This window comes from Bos grunniens, chromosome 28 (genome assembly GCF_055505025.1).
Source record: "Bos grunniens cultivar Pamir isolate PY7600 chromosome 28, Bosgru_T2T1.0, whole genome shotgun sequence".
In the NCBI taxonomy this organism is placed as follows: Eukaryota; Metazoa; Chordata; class Mammalia; order Artiodactyla; family Bovidae; genus Bos; species Bos grunniens.
This window is the reverse complement of record NC_141192.1, coordinates 4,154,655-4,169,413: the sequence shown is the minus strand read 5'-3', so window position 1 is coordinate 4,169,413 and position 14,759 is coordinate 4,154,655. Positions and strand designations below refer to the sequence as shown.

At 47.2% G+C, this 14,759-nt stretch overlaps 1 protein-coding gene across 1 annotated transcript in view; it reads right to left on the bottom strand.

The window, feature by feature from the left end:
* Positions 1-14,759, bottom strand: part of LOC147342765 (anthrax toxin receptor-like) — a 43,731-nt gene that overhangs the window by 17,709 nt on the left and 11,263 nt on the right. The window contains exons 2-9 of the mRNA XM_086381541.1: positions 9,787-9,858; positions 8,390-8,461; positions 6,049-6,130; positions 5,907-5,940; positions 4,940-5,019; positions 4,795-4,863; positions 4,378-4,458; positions 4,218-4,278 (exon numbers count right to left, since the gene is read on the bottom strand). Of these exons, the coding sequence (XP_086237667.1) occupies positions 4,218-4,278; positions 4,378-4,458; positions 4,795-4,863; positions 4,940-5,019; positions 5,907-5,940; positions 6,049-6,130; positions 8,390-8,461; positions 9,787-9,858 (551 nt within the window). The remainder of the gene's footprint in view (positions 1-4,217; positions 4,279-4,377; positions 4,459-4,794; positions 4,864-4,939; positions 5,020-5,906; positions 5,941-6,048; positions 6,131-8,389; positions 8,462-9,786; positions 9,859-14,759) is intronic.

The window sequence follows — 14,759 nt, the reverse complement described above, 5'->3', positions numbered from 1 at the left end:
GAGAGACTTCCGGGTAAAGGACTTTTGCTTTGCCCAGGAAGCTGTCCCTCTTGCTTTCCAAATTCCTCTCCTCATACCCCAATTCCTCCAACAGTATCAACCACAGGAAGAAAATAAAGTCACAGGGAGGACTGAAATAGGCTTCCAGGGCTGTATTTGCTGCACATCCCACACGGCTTCACTGCCTACAAGCCCTCAGGCCCTGGAAGGGAGACTGAGTCTTTCTGGAACAGAGAACTTTCTCTCTGGAAGAAAAGTTGTACATCAAGTTGTCTGGGAGCTCTAGAGAGAGGAGCTGACGAGGCAGGCTTGTCTGAGAAGGCTGGTGGAGCCGAGCGTGGAGAGGGCGTCCAAGCTGCTTGGGACTGACAGGGGCGCACAGGTGGAAGTGGCTGGCCCTGGGGAGAGGAGGCGGGGGCACCACATGCGGCGTGGCACAGCCACTTTGAGAGAGACTGGACACTGCCACCCATGAGCTGGGCTTCCCCTCAAGGCAGTAGTTGTACTTTGGTCTTGATTGCGGGGAATTCCTTTCCCAAGCTCATAGAGAGGTAAGCGTCGGGGTGGTCCGACAGTATGACTTCTAACATCAACCTGTTAGGAGCAGTCTGAATATTGTCTCCCCAAGACCAGTGAAATGAATTGGTCCATCCATACAATGGCGTATTATGTAGAAGGTTGGAGAATACTCTGTACTGCGTGATCCTATTGATGTAAAATATCTCTGTAGAGTATGTTTAGATAGGAATTTCCGTATCAAAGTTGAACTCCATGGTTGTTAATTGGGGAGACCATGGGATGGGACAAGGGGGGACCTTATCATGGTGGAGGGACAGCCTCTGCCCAGGCTGGTTGCAGGGGTATCCCACACTGTTCTGCACGATGTGCCCTGCCTTCATCCCTGCCCGACACAGCCTGCCCCACCCACCCTCACAGAGGGCCTCCAGCCCCAATGTGGAGCTGGACAGCAGACCTCAGAGGGAAGCCCCGCTCTGCCCCAGGTCCTACTGTGGCCTCCACTGGGCCCCACCTGCTGGCCTTCTTGCAGACACTCACTCTGGTCTGGTCACATACAGAAAAATGAGCCATGAATAAAGCCCGAATAAACCTTCCTGCCTGGGTTTATTTGGGCTTTATTTATGGGTCAAGCCTGAATAAACCCAGCAACACACAGGAGGGATGAATCCCCAAACCATAGTGCCCAGTGCCGCAGGCCAAACCTCTCACTCATCCTTCGTGAGTCACCGGAGAGAAGTTCTAAAGCAGCAAAATAGCCTGTGGAGGAAGAAATCAGAGAGCAGCTGCCTCCAGGGGATGGGGGCAGGGATTGCCTGGGAGGAGAGCTGAGGCCGCATTCTGGGGACAACTCTGATGTTCTGAACCTTCAGTGCGCATTTTTCAGAACTCATCAAATGATACACTGAAGTCTGCTGCATTTGAAAAAACAAAACAAAACAAAACTCAATGAAAAGTGTTCCACAGGTAAAGATATGCAGAATAAAGGGTTTGTGGGTGTGGTAGTCTGATCAGTATAAGTTATTTTGAAATGCATCAAGAAATAAGACGGATTGATGAAGAGAGAGAGATAAGAAGGAGAGAGGAGTTAGATAAATATGTGACCAGGGATATATGGTTAGATATTAATTGCAAATCCAGTGGAGAGAGGAATGTTCATTGTACATTCATTTCCATTTTTGCTATGTGTTTTAAGTCTTCTGTAATAAAGTGTTGGAATAAAAACAGTGAAGTGGATGATTAAAAAAAAAAATATATAATGCTGTAGACACAGCCAAGCGGAAGTTACGGTTCTCACTGAGTGATGAGTGACTATGAGAGACCAAGGGCTGTGAGAAGCCTGGGGGCCCAGCTGACCAGGAAAGGCTGCAGATTGAGGCGCTCTGAGAGTGAAGTCTCATGGGCTGGGTGGGCTGGACACTGCAAAGCTGGCCAAAGTTTTGCAGGAAACCCAATACCCCCACCCCCAGCCTCTGCAGCAGATGGGCAGACTTAGAGTAGAGGCTAATTTAAAGGCCCAGTTGTCTGGCTTGGGGGCCTCACCTCCAGAAGGTTACAGAAGTAGCCTTCTCTGCCCTTCGGGTCCTATGTAGAGGATGGGCTGGAGCAAAGGCCTAGGGGCAGGGAGGCCAGCAGAAGCCTCTGCCTATTCCTAGAGGCAGCCCAAGGTGCTGAAGCAGCTGCGTGCCTCATGCTCACATCCTCCTGGCTTTCCCTCACTAGGCTCACTGACTTATTCAGAATGACAGCTTCTACTTTATTTGGGGTCCAGGTTCCTGCCTTGAGCTTTCCCTCCCAGTGACAGTCATGCTGTGTGGCAGCTTTTGACAAGATGACAGTGATTGTAAAGGTCAGAGCAGCACCGCTGGGCCCCACTGGCAGAGGGTGTGCAGCAGGCACCTGTCACCCCAGCTAGGCCACCACCAGGCATGAGTGACAACAGGCATCCTCCCCTGAGGTCTGCAAGCCCGTGTGTGTCCTGGGGACATGATCAGAGAATGGAAGCTCTCAGGCTGCTTGCAAGCTGGGACGTGCAAGGAAAGCCCCTGCACGTGTGTGGGGTCTCCTTCCATGGCCACACCTTGCACAGGCCACAGGGTCAGAGACAGGAAGGGTCAGAGAGCTTCCACCCACTGAGGGCTCAGCTGGAGATGCTCTCACCCTGGGTGTTCTTTAACCACTTCCCTCCCCAACCTGAGCTCAGCAGAGAGGTAGGGGAAGAACCAGGGGTCAGTGATGGAAGTCTTAGTACGAGCTCCTGTAGGTGAGGGCCACCAGCTTCTAGATCCCGTGCCAGTTGCCGTGAATTCCACTGCTTCTATGTCCCACTGCAGATCTGATAGAGGGTATTGTTATTTCTACTTCTTGGAGATGAAATTGGAGGTGGTAGATATTCAGCAAGTTGCCTCGGTTTCATGTTCTTGAGCAGCAGAGACCGGATATGAACGCTGCTCTGTCTGACCCCACAGCCTATTGCACCGTAGTCTTGCAGTTCTGAGGACCACAGCCAGGACCAGCTTCCTGGCTGTGCATCCAGCTGCATGCAACTGGATGCTGTTACTGGGAGCGTGTGCTTATCCAACCACCTCAGCTCTACAAGTCCCAGCAATGTGGATGCTTGAGCTGGCACACACAGAGCTCAGTTCAGAGAGAGAGCTTCTATCAGCAATGCGACACACAGGATCCTCCCCAGTCTGATGCAGGGACCGTCCCAGGGGAGGGACGGCATCCTCATCAGGTTTCAGATCTCAGGGAGAGGCGTCCCCGCTGAACCACTGGGGGTAATGATAGCTGTGAGTATTTTTTGGATGCCTTTGTCAGGATCTGTTACTAGTATGACATTGACCATGAACTAAGTCCAGTTCTTTTCTTCATCCACTGAAATAATCATGTTTTTCTTCATTTTTCTGATGAGGAAAATCACATTGATATTTTATATATTGAATCGGATTGGCATTTCAGGGGTGAACCCTAATTAGTCTTGATGCATTTGTCCTTTTTTATGTTGTTGGCTTCTGTTTGTTAGTGTTTTGTTGAGGGTTTTTAAAATTAAGTTTTTCTTATTTCTTAGTTAAATTTCAAGTTTTGAGCTAAAAAAATATGTGCGCTTATAATCAGCTGTAATCAGTTAGCAATATTTTTGTGTCAGGTCATTTTGTGGCATACATTAAACAGACAGAGCTGTTTGTCAATTACATCTTAATAAAGCTAGAAAGAGAAAGCAAAAGTCGCTTCATCATGTCCAACTCTTTGCGACCCCATGGACTATGCAGTCCATGGAATTCTCCAGGCCAGAATACTGGAGTGGGTAGCTGTTCCCTTCTCCAGGGGATCTTCCCAACCCAGGGATTGAACCCAGGAACCCCACATTGCAGGTGGATTCTTTACTAGCTGAGCCACCAAGGAAGCCCAATAGCTGGAAGAAAGAAGTAGTTGTACAAACACACACACACACCACAACCCCCTACACACACACCTCACACACAGTCTCTTATAGGCCCGGTGTAGTCATCTGCCCCAAACTTCTGTGCAATCACCCTGCACACTCAGATTCCACACTCACACATACAACTCACACTACACACACAAACCATATATACTGAAACCATGTGCTCAGAGCACACCCATAAGGCACACTGGACATGCTAAGAACTCACACAAACACACACCACTGTATTTACAATAGCAACTCCAGCTCTTACCTCCCACACAGATATCGGAAGGCTCCACAGAAGTAATTTCAATACAGGACTTAGTTTCGAGCTAAAACAGGAAGATGAGGGACAGGAGCAGGGGATGTGAATGGCAGGAACTTGTGGAGAACCCACCTCTTCCCGCTTCTCAAGTCCAGCCCTCACTCACTGGATCAACGATGTCTTTAAGAGCCTTGAATCCTTGGTTCACTGCAAACACGTGATACGGGCTGTCTGCAATTTCTATTAACTGCAGTGGAGAGGAGAGGGTTGGCACACAGCCAGAGGCTGAAAACACAATAGATCCTATCCCAGGAAACGGACGCTTGCCTGCTGCCATGTTGGATTCCAAGGGCCACTCTCTGGCATCTATCAGCAGCCCCCCCTCAGGAAGTGGAAAGCTCCTCCACCCACACCTCTGGTGTGCAAGTTTACACAACACTTGCTGTTCACATGCCATGACTAGTTGTCCAAACACTTGGACTGGGGTAAAGGGACATCCACTGGGTGATGTTGGGACAGCTGTCTCTGAATGCTTTCACCAGCTGGGCTCAAAAGTGGCACGTGGTTCCCCGTTCAGAAATACCTGATGCTCCTCAAAGTTTTTTACACCCACGCAGTATACTGTCGCTCCCATTTGCCGAGCCTTGTCAGCCTACGAGAAAAAAAGCGTTGAGTATAATTCGTCAAACAAGTGGAACCCAAAGCTGGTGACGATGGTCTGGACTCACTTCTTTTACAGTTTCCTTTAGTGTCTTTTCCTCCAGAGTTCCATCAGTCAGACAGATAATCATGGAATGAACCTTGTTTTCTGCAGGAAAGATTGGGAGTTGCCTTGTGAGCAAGGCACCTGGAGGGACCTGCCTCAGGCTGCCAGGCCCACAGTGCGGCTCCCACACCTCCTCCTGGGGAGGGGCCACCCTGACCCCAGAACTGCCACCCAGAGCACCCCGAAAGAGAAGGCGCCTTAGCCCAGGACCCACGTGACAGGTGAGGAGCCTGAGCCGGGCTCAGAGTGCTTCCTAGTGACCCTCACTAGGGGCAGGTGGACAGCCTTTATCCTGAATGGCAACTGCAGCTACTTCCCTGGCAAGGACAAGCCTCTCAGCTGAGCTCGGGGAGGAGCAGCCAGACTGACCGACACAGGCTTGGGCAGTGGCCCCGCCCAGCTCCCTGCCTTCCCAGCAGCCTGCGCTTCCTTCCCGATGAGGCCACAGCCCCACAGTCTACATGCCGGTGGTTCTGGGCCGAGCACAGCCTTTCCCACTGTTGGAAACACGGTCACAGGACGAGACTCAACCACAGGGGAGAGGCTGAAGGGGCAGAGCCAGGGCCGTGGGGGACAGAGTGTGGGCAGGCAGGGGCACCAAGGCCTCTGCTCCCCAAACTGAACTCTATTTACTCACTGTCCCTGGAATTTCTCTTTTCTTTTTCATGCAGCTCAACTATAGGTCAAGCACTTGATATCTAGTAAGAACCAGGAATGTAATAGATGATCCCATGTGGTTCTCAGGAACATCCCTGGGGGAGCTTTTCATCCTCACTGCAGGGAGGAGGGACCTGCAGCACAGAGAGGGCAAGGAGCTCGCTCCTAGAGTCAGCGCCAGGAGCTGGCCGAGGAGGGTGTGCACCAGCCCTCGCTGAGGCCCGGGCCTGGCTCTGTTCCCCTGAGCACAGTGACGTCAGCCGGCAGCTTACCTCCTGAGTGAGCTTGTTCAATTTGCTCAATTGCCTGCAACAAATTGAAGGAAAGTTGGGGGAGGTGAGAAGTGAGAAAACCCAATAATTCTTTAAGAATGTGACAAAGCAGAATAAATTCTCAGGGCTGTAGGATCTGTACCTTTTTAAATCCTTCCTGCATGTATGTGTCTCCTGTAGGCACTATGTTCTGAAGTCTGATAAGACCATCATGAACTTCATTTCTGAAAAAAGTCAGGAAAGGGGATTGAGGAGGAATGAAGGTTGACTGTTAGAAAATAGACCAGCTGCCGGTGCCATTCTGCTCTGTGGAGCCCGCCTGGACCAGAGAACACAGTGGCCCTGTTGTGACCCTTCTGTCCATGTCTTTACACCGACAGGACTAACCCTAACGCTTCTTTGTCCATCTCCCAGTGAGCATGGAGGATGCTGCTTTTCCGTCCCTTAAGCAGGACCTGGCTTTCGATGTGCTCATCCCTTTCTCAGCAGGCAGACCTCAGGGGACTCAGCAAGTGGTGAGTCCGTGGTGAGAGGGGAGCACCCACGGATGCGCACCTGTGGATCCAGCACCCCCAACATGACTGGAGGTACTGCTGGCACCTAAGGGGTCCCTGGTGAGGGCACATTATCCTCCAACAAGCAAGGCTGCGTTTGGAGAAGTCACTCTGCTGATGACTCTGCCATGCCCCCTCATTCTCTCCCACAGGCCCCCTGTAGTAGATAGACTTGGTCCTTCCAAACCACTTCCCTCACTGGATCGGTGCTAAAGGAAGTAGTCAAGCCGCTCCATTAGAGTCTAGGGCTCCTGGGCTTCACGTGCTCTTGAAGAAATAGATGGTAAATGGGGAAGAGGCCCGAGGAGTGTCCATGTGGGCTGAAGAGCAGTGACCCCAGGCTGCCACAGGGATCTCTGTTGGCTTCTGTTACAGCAGATATTGGGGGCTGGGACTGGGACACGCCAGGGGGTGGGGCTTAGGTTCAAGCTTATCCGGTGTGATGGCTGAGCCCTCACAGCAAGTCTTAGAGAATGTGGTGCCTGAAGGGTGGCTCTTGCCTCAGGCAGAAGGGATTCTGCCATAAGCTGAGAACTGCGAGCCCCTGATCCTGCCCTACCTGACCCAGCATGGGAACTGAGGAGGCCTGTGACCAGGGCCAGTGGAGGCCAAACAAGACCCTGCCCACCCATGCAAAAAAAACAAAAACAAAAAACCCTACCCTCTTCCTGTCACTTTTGGGAAGATTTGTTTTGTTGACAGCATCTCAAATGTGCTGGAACCCTCAGCTCTCCCTAGCTTCCATCCCAGGACTGAGCTTATCCAGACTTCACTCTGGCCTTTTTCTTGGCTGCTCTGCCACCCCATCCTTATTCCCAACTCCATGCATGGAGAGAATACTAGCCTGCTTATGCCCTCATGAAGTCCACTTCTTACAACTCTACCCCATTTCCCCCTCCCCTCATTCTCACTCCTTTTCTGACACTTTCCCTTGAGGTAGACATTTTCATCTCCATTCTCCAGAAAGGACTGGGAGCCCCTCAGGAGGCTCCCTCACAGCTCCCTTGGTTCAAGTTCTCAACTCTTGGTTAGAGGAGTCAGTTGTCCTCCTCTCCCCCACGGACAGCTCCTCTACCAGAGGCCCCCAGCTCTCTTTCTGCCACCAGCCTGACAGCTCCCCACTCACTCGCTTTCTTCCACCTCACACTCACTCAGAGTCTCTCTCTGTAGGCCACAGGGACACACAAAACCATGCCTTCCCCAGAGCACTGAACAGAAAACCCAGTCCCTGTTTCTTCTGGGAGCCCGGCCTGGGGAGTGCTGTCTCCATGCACTGGCACCCCCACACTCTCTGGGTTTCAGTCATTTGCATCATGAGCATCTTAAGCTCCTGATTACTCATGAGCTCTATATCTTCCATCTCCAAACCTTTGGGCACACCTAGGATGCTGCTGTGTCATGCTTTCTTCCTACACCCAGCCCAGCCTGGTATTCAGAACCATATTCATGGGCTCCCTTGTCTCAGATCCACCAAGGGGTCAATCCACTGAAGCTCTAGCACTTCACGCCCATCCCTGCCGCCTGGTTCTGACTCTGCCTCTCTTCTTCCCCCAGTCGGCCCAGAGCAGAGACTGGCACACAGGACAGGTGCCAACACAGGCCACTGTTCACAGAGGGCCCGCATCTGCTCCTCCAGGTCCCAGGAGTCCTCACAGTGAGCTAGTTCTAAGAAACAAGAAGAGGGCTGAGAGGACAGGACAGGTGGAGAGCAGGGTTTGGGGAAGTGGAGATGGTCGAGCAGCACAGGGTATGCCAGTGCCAGCACAGTCAGGGTTTGGTAGGAACCAGGGAGCTGGGACTGGGGTCAGAGTGAGCACTCAGCGGAGCCCAGGCTGGCCCAGTCTGCACCCAGTGGAAACCCTCAGCTCCTAGGAGTCTCCCTGGCCCTCATTCACCAGGCCTGCCTTGGCAGATTAAAGCAGCACTTACCTGTCTGAAGTAAGCTGCATGACGGTGTGACCCTCTGTGGAGAAGGTGATGAAGGACATCCGCAGGTTAGGGCTGGGGAGGAAGCACGTGCTCGTGAGAAGCTCTATATGACACAGGCTCACAATGAGGCCAGTGTGCAGCCAGGAAGAAGGGGCACGCCAGCTTCTTTTTTCCCCACCCCAGCGCTTCTGCTTTTGGGTTCATTTCCTAAACCTGGAAGTTTCTCTAACTTTAATGAAGGACTGTAGGTATCCTAGTGAAGGAAGCCTGTGGAGACATGCTGCCTTCTTGGACGAATGTACCAGGATGGCACCCTGATCCAACCTTATACCCCTCACCCTTCCAAAGTGTCTCTCTCTCTCTTAAACACACACACACACACACACACACACACACACACACACGTGTACACGCACACTGCACACATCAGATACCTATGTGTTCTTTCAGGAGGGCCTCCTAACTGGTTTCTCTTCTTCTATAAAATTCTTTGTACCTTTACTCCTCTTCCCTCCTTTACATCCTTCTCTGCTTTATTCTCACTCATCTCAGAGAAATCATTCTCCTTCTTAGCAGCTATTCATATACATCCCTCCATTTCCTTTCCCTGGACTCTGTCTTTTGGTCCATTGGCACTTATCATGTTTAGGTAAGCTGCTATAGTATGTTCTTAGATAAGCTCCCTACTGCTCCTGGGTCTTGTTTCAACACATTTTACTGACAATATCAGACTTTCCTTTTTGGCACATAACCTTGATCATGTCAGACCCCTGCCCAAGAATCATCTGTAGACCCCTATTTTTTACAGCAGGAAATCCAAGTCCCTTGGCCTGGTATTATGCGTCCTGAAGGCTTTGTTCCAAATCTGTCCTGTGCAGCCTCATCTCCCAACCTTCTTCTGCATTAACCCTATTCTCCAGCTGAACAGACCACTTACTGCACAAGAAGTCTTCTTAATAGTTTCTGTTACTCTCTCTTCCCCATCCTTCAAGACCTAGGTTCAAAATTCCACATCCTCTAGGAAACCATCCTTGACTTTTTCCCTAAGAATTCTTGCTTTTCCCTTTAATTTGCCTCATAAGACTTCTGCCTTTTTCTTTTGGCTCTTGACACCATTTAACCTGGTGTTCAGTTATCATGTTACAGGTTTGCCTGTTTCCTCATCTATAAGGTCCTTCAGGGTAGACTGTGTTCCCTACAATTATGACCTGCCTTCCAAGTACAGGGCAAGAAAACTGCTGAGACCCAATGGAATCTGCTTGACCTGTTATTTTCTGCTTCAGAACATGCCCCTGGGCTCTGTGCTCCTGACTCTAGGGGCTCCCATTCCCACTGGGTCTAAACAGCTGTGTACTCTGCCTGGTGGGGAAACACGCTGCGATTTGGAGAAGCCATACTTTTCAAACTTCTTGACCAAATCCTCCACAAAGGAATAAATGTTCATCCAGTTGTTGTTCACACTGCCTGACCTGAAAATGAAGAAGACTTAAGTTAGAGGGATGAGGTGCATCCATTATGTAGGCAGAATTTCTGCCTCCTCAGTTTCCAGTAGACCCTTTAGCAACTCCTTCCTCCCACTCCATGTGGCTGGAGGCTGCTACACACCCTCAGCAACCTCAGTGGGTCATCCTGGTGGGGAATTCATAAGTTTTGAGTGTGGGAAGGGTGACAAATTGGACCTGTGTGCTTGGGAGTCAGGAACTTTTAAGGGATGAGGAACCTCTGCTAACAAACCAGGATGGCTGTGCAGCTATCACATCGGAAGTGATGTAGGATGCACTGATTGGAAAAGCCTCCAGTGATTAAAAAAATTTTTTTTTAACTTTACAATATTGTATTGGTTTTGCCATATATCAACATGAATCTGCCACAGGTATACACGTGTTCCCCATCCTGAACCCTCCTCCCTCCCCATACCATCCCTCTGGGTCGTCCCAGTGCACCAGCCCCAAGCATCCAGTATTGTGCATCGAACCTGGACTGGCGACTCATTTCAAATATGATATTATACATGTTTCAATGCCATTCTCCCAAATCATCCCACCCTCTCCCTCTCCCACAGAGTCCAAAAGACTGTTTATATACATCACTGTCTCTTTTGCTGTCTCGTATACAGGGTTATTGTTACCATCTTTCTAAATTCCATATATATGCATTAGTATACTGTATTGGTGTTTTTCCTTCTGGCTTACTTCACTGTGTATAATAGGCTCCAGTTTCATCCACCTCATTAGAACTGATTCAAATGTATTCTTTTTAATGGCTGAGTAATACTCCATCGTGTATATGGCCTCCAGTGATTTTGGTGTGACTTTTCTGGTCCCTCAATTTCCCTTGAGCATAAACCATTCCCAGGTGTCTGCTCCTCTCTTGTCCCTTGAAAGTGTGTGTTTGGGTGCGGGTCAGGGCTCTTTGGCACAATATTCCAACAAAAGTCTCTTAGTTGGTCCTGTCTACCATTCCTTCTGCATCCTCTAGGCTGCGACTAAATCTCAACAAATAGTGATGACACTAAGAGTAGATTCTTTTAACATCATCAAGATCATCATTCATTGAGATGTATGTACCAGGCACTTCACATTACATGTTTTCCAATTCCAGAACAACCGCATGATATCAACGTTATTTTCATTATTCAGATAAGGAAGCTGGGGCTCTCACAAGTCATGGAATTTTCCACAATTTCCATAGCTGGTATGGGACTGAACCCATTTCTAGCCTTAAAACTCATGCCCTACCTATTGCACTGAGCAGATGCGTGTGACATGGCTATGTCCAACAATCACTGTTGTTTGGTCTCTAAGTCATGTCTGACTTATAACCCCATGGACTGTAGCCCACCAGGCCCCTCTGTCTGTGGAATTTCTCAGGCAAGTATACTGGAGTGGGTTGCCATTTCCTTCTCAAGAGGATCTTCCTGACCTAGGGGTCAAACCTAGGTCTCCTGCATTGGTGGGTGGATTCCTTACCACTGAGCCCCAGGAAAGCCCATGTCCAACAATTCAGTTCAGTTCAGTCACTCAGTCATGTCCGACTCTTTGCGACCCCATGAATTGCAGCACGCCAGGCCTCCCTGTCTATCAACAACTCCCGGAGTTCACTCAAACTCACGTCCATCGAGTCCATGATGCCATCCAGCCATCTCATCCTCTGTCGTCCCCTTCTCCTCCTGCCCCCAATCCCTCCCAGCATCACAGTCCTTTCCAATGAGTCAACTCTTTGCATGAGGTGGCCAAAGTACTGGAGTTTCAGCTTTAGCATCATTCCTTCCAAAGAAATCCCAGGGCTGATCTCCTTCAGAATGGACTGGTTGGATCTCCTTGCAGTCCAAGGGACTCTCAAGAGTCTTCTCCAACACCACAGTTCAAAAGCATCAATTCTTCGGCGCTCAGCCTTCTTCATAGTCCAACTCTCACATCCATACATGACCACAGGAAAAACCATAGCATTCATAGCAATAGAAAAAAATAGTCCTAAAATTTGTGTGAAGTTAACAAAAAGCTCCAAATAACCAAAGCATTCCTGAGAAAGAACAACGAATCTGGAGGCATCATACTTCCTGACTTCAAACTCTACTTCCTGATTTCAAAGCTATAGTGATTAAAACCATATAGTAATAGCATACAAATAGAAACACAGACAAATGGAACAGAATAGAGAACCCAGAATTAACGCCACATATAGTTAACAAATATTTGAACAAGGGAGCTAAGAGCACCTATGGGGAAAAGATAATATCTTCAACAAATGGTATTGAAAAAATAAAGCACATGCAGAAAAACGGAAATGAACCTGTATGTTACACGACTTCCCCAAACTAACTTTAAGTCATAAGACCTGATACCATGAAACTCCTAGAAGGAAATATAGAGAGAAATTCTTTAAAATTAATCTTGCCAATAACTTTTGGGGATATGACAACAAAAGCAAAAATCAACATCAAGCATAAAACTTCTACAAAGCAAAAGCAACAACAACAAAAAAATGAAAAGGCAACCAATAGAATGGGACAAAATATTTACAATCACATATTGGATAAAAGGTTAACATCTAAAATATATAAAAGGCATATACAACTCAATTAAAAATACCCAAACAATCTGATTAAAAAGTGGGTAGAGAAATAGATACTTTTTCCAAAGGAGACATCCAAATGGATGGCAAGTACATGAAAAGATGCTCCGTGTCACTAATTATCAAAGGAATGCAAATCAAAGACCACAATGAGATCATCTCACACCTGTTAGGATGGCTATCATCAAGAAGGCAAGAGATAACAAGCATTGGTGAGAATGCACAGAAAAGGGAAACTGTTAGAGTGTTGATGGGAATATAAATGGCTTTAGCCACTATGGAAAACGATATGGAGGCTCCCGAGAAAATTTAAAATAGAATTACCACACCAGCCAGCGATCCCACTGCTGGGTGGGGAAGTGAATGGGGAATGAAAACAGAGTATTGAAGGGACATACACAATTCCATGTTTACTGCAGCATTATTCACAATAGTGAAGATAACAGAAACAGCCTAAGTGCCCATGAACAGATGAGCAGATAAAGGACATGTTGTATGTACATGCAGTGGAATGTAATTCAGCCACAGAGAGAAGGCTGTCCTGCCGTTTGTGTCAGTACTGATGGATCCTTTGCTAAGTAAGATAAGCCAGACAGAGGAAGACAAATGCTGCATGTTATCATTATATGTGGAATCTAAAATAGCCAAACCCCTCTAAACACGTACAGTGGTGGTTACCAGGGTCTTGGGGAGTAGGCAGTGCTGTTTAAGGGTACAAACTTGCAACTAGTTGACAAATAAATCTCAGGTAGCTAATGCACAGTTTAGTGAACATACAACAATAGTTTATTATAATCATTAAGCTTTCTAAGTGAATAGATCTTAATTATTCCCACCACAAAAAAGAAGTAATAATCATGTGATGTAATAAAGGTGCTGTCTAAATATACTTGATATATGTCAACTATATTTGAAGGAAAATAAGGATTTTTAAAAAGGAAGAAATAAAGAAAATCAGAAAAATTATATGTATATATTGTATATGAAAATATTGATTTGTAACCATTAATGCCCATGTAGCCATAAAGAAAATATCTCTAGTAGGTACTGAACATAGTTTCATGCAAAGGAAGTAAAAAGGGAACCAAAACCTGTTACTTAAAAAAAAAAATCAACTAAACACAAAAGAAGGCAGAAATGGAGAAAATGAAGGAGAAAAAAAGCTAAAAGACATACAGAAAACAAATAGTAAATGTCCTTCCCTATCAGTAATTACTTTAAATATACATGGATTAAACTCTCCAATCTAAGCATACAAATTGCCATAATGGATAAAAAAAGATGCAACCATATTATGACTACAGGAGACTCACTTTTGATGTTAAGACACCAGGAGGTTAAAAAATGAAAGGATGAGAAGAGATACTTCAAGCAAAGATAAATCCAAAGAGAGCTGAGATGACTATTAGACTTTACATAAATAATTGTTATGAAAGACAAAGAAAGACATTATATAATTAAAGGAGAGTTACTTCACTGAGAAGACAAAAAAATTACAAATGGATATGCACCAAATATCAGAGAAGCAAAATTTAAGAAACAAACAGATGTACTGCTAAGTCGCTTCAGCCGTGTCTGACTCTGCGCGACCCCATAAACGGCAGCCCACCAGGCTGCCCTATCCTTGGGATTCTCCAGGCAAGAACACTGGAGTGGGTTTCCATTTCCTTCTCCAATGCATGAAAGTGAAAAGTGAAAGTGAAGTCACTCAGTCGTGTCTGACTCTTCATGACCCCATGGACTGCAGCCTACCAGGCTCCTCCATCCATGGATTTTCCAGGCAAGAGTACTGGAGTGGGGTGGCGTTGCCTTCTCCAAACAGATGTAAGGGAGATACAAACAGGTCTACAACAACAGTCAGACACTTCAGTACCTCACTGTCAGTAATAGAACGATCAAACAGACTATAAGAAAATAGAGAAATAAGGCAATAAAGGATGTGAACACCATCACAAGCCAATTGTACCTAACAGATATGTATAGAACACTCTTCTCCTAAACAGCAGAGTACACATTTTTCTCCAGGATAGACTACAAGACATTTCTTTAAAAGTCTTTTTAAAAATATTTATTTATTTATTTTCTTTTTGGCTGTGCTAGGTCTTCGTTGCTGTGTGAGGGCTGTCTCTAGTTGCAGGAAGTTAAGTCAATAGCATAAAATAATCTGGAGATTCACAAATATGTGGACATTGTTTAAACAATACCCTTTTAATCAGCGAATGGGTCACAAGAGAAATTAGAAAATAGGAGACACATGAAAAAAGAACCAAAACAATACAGTGAAAGTAAAGAGGGA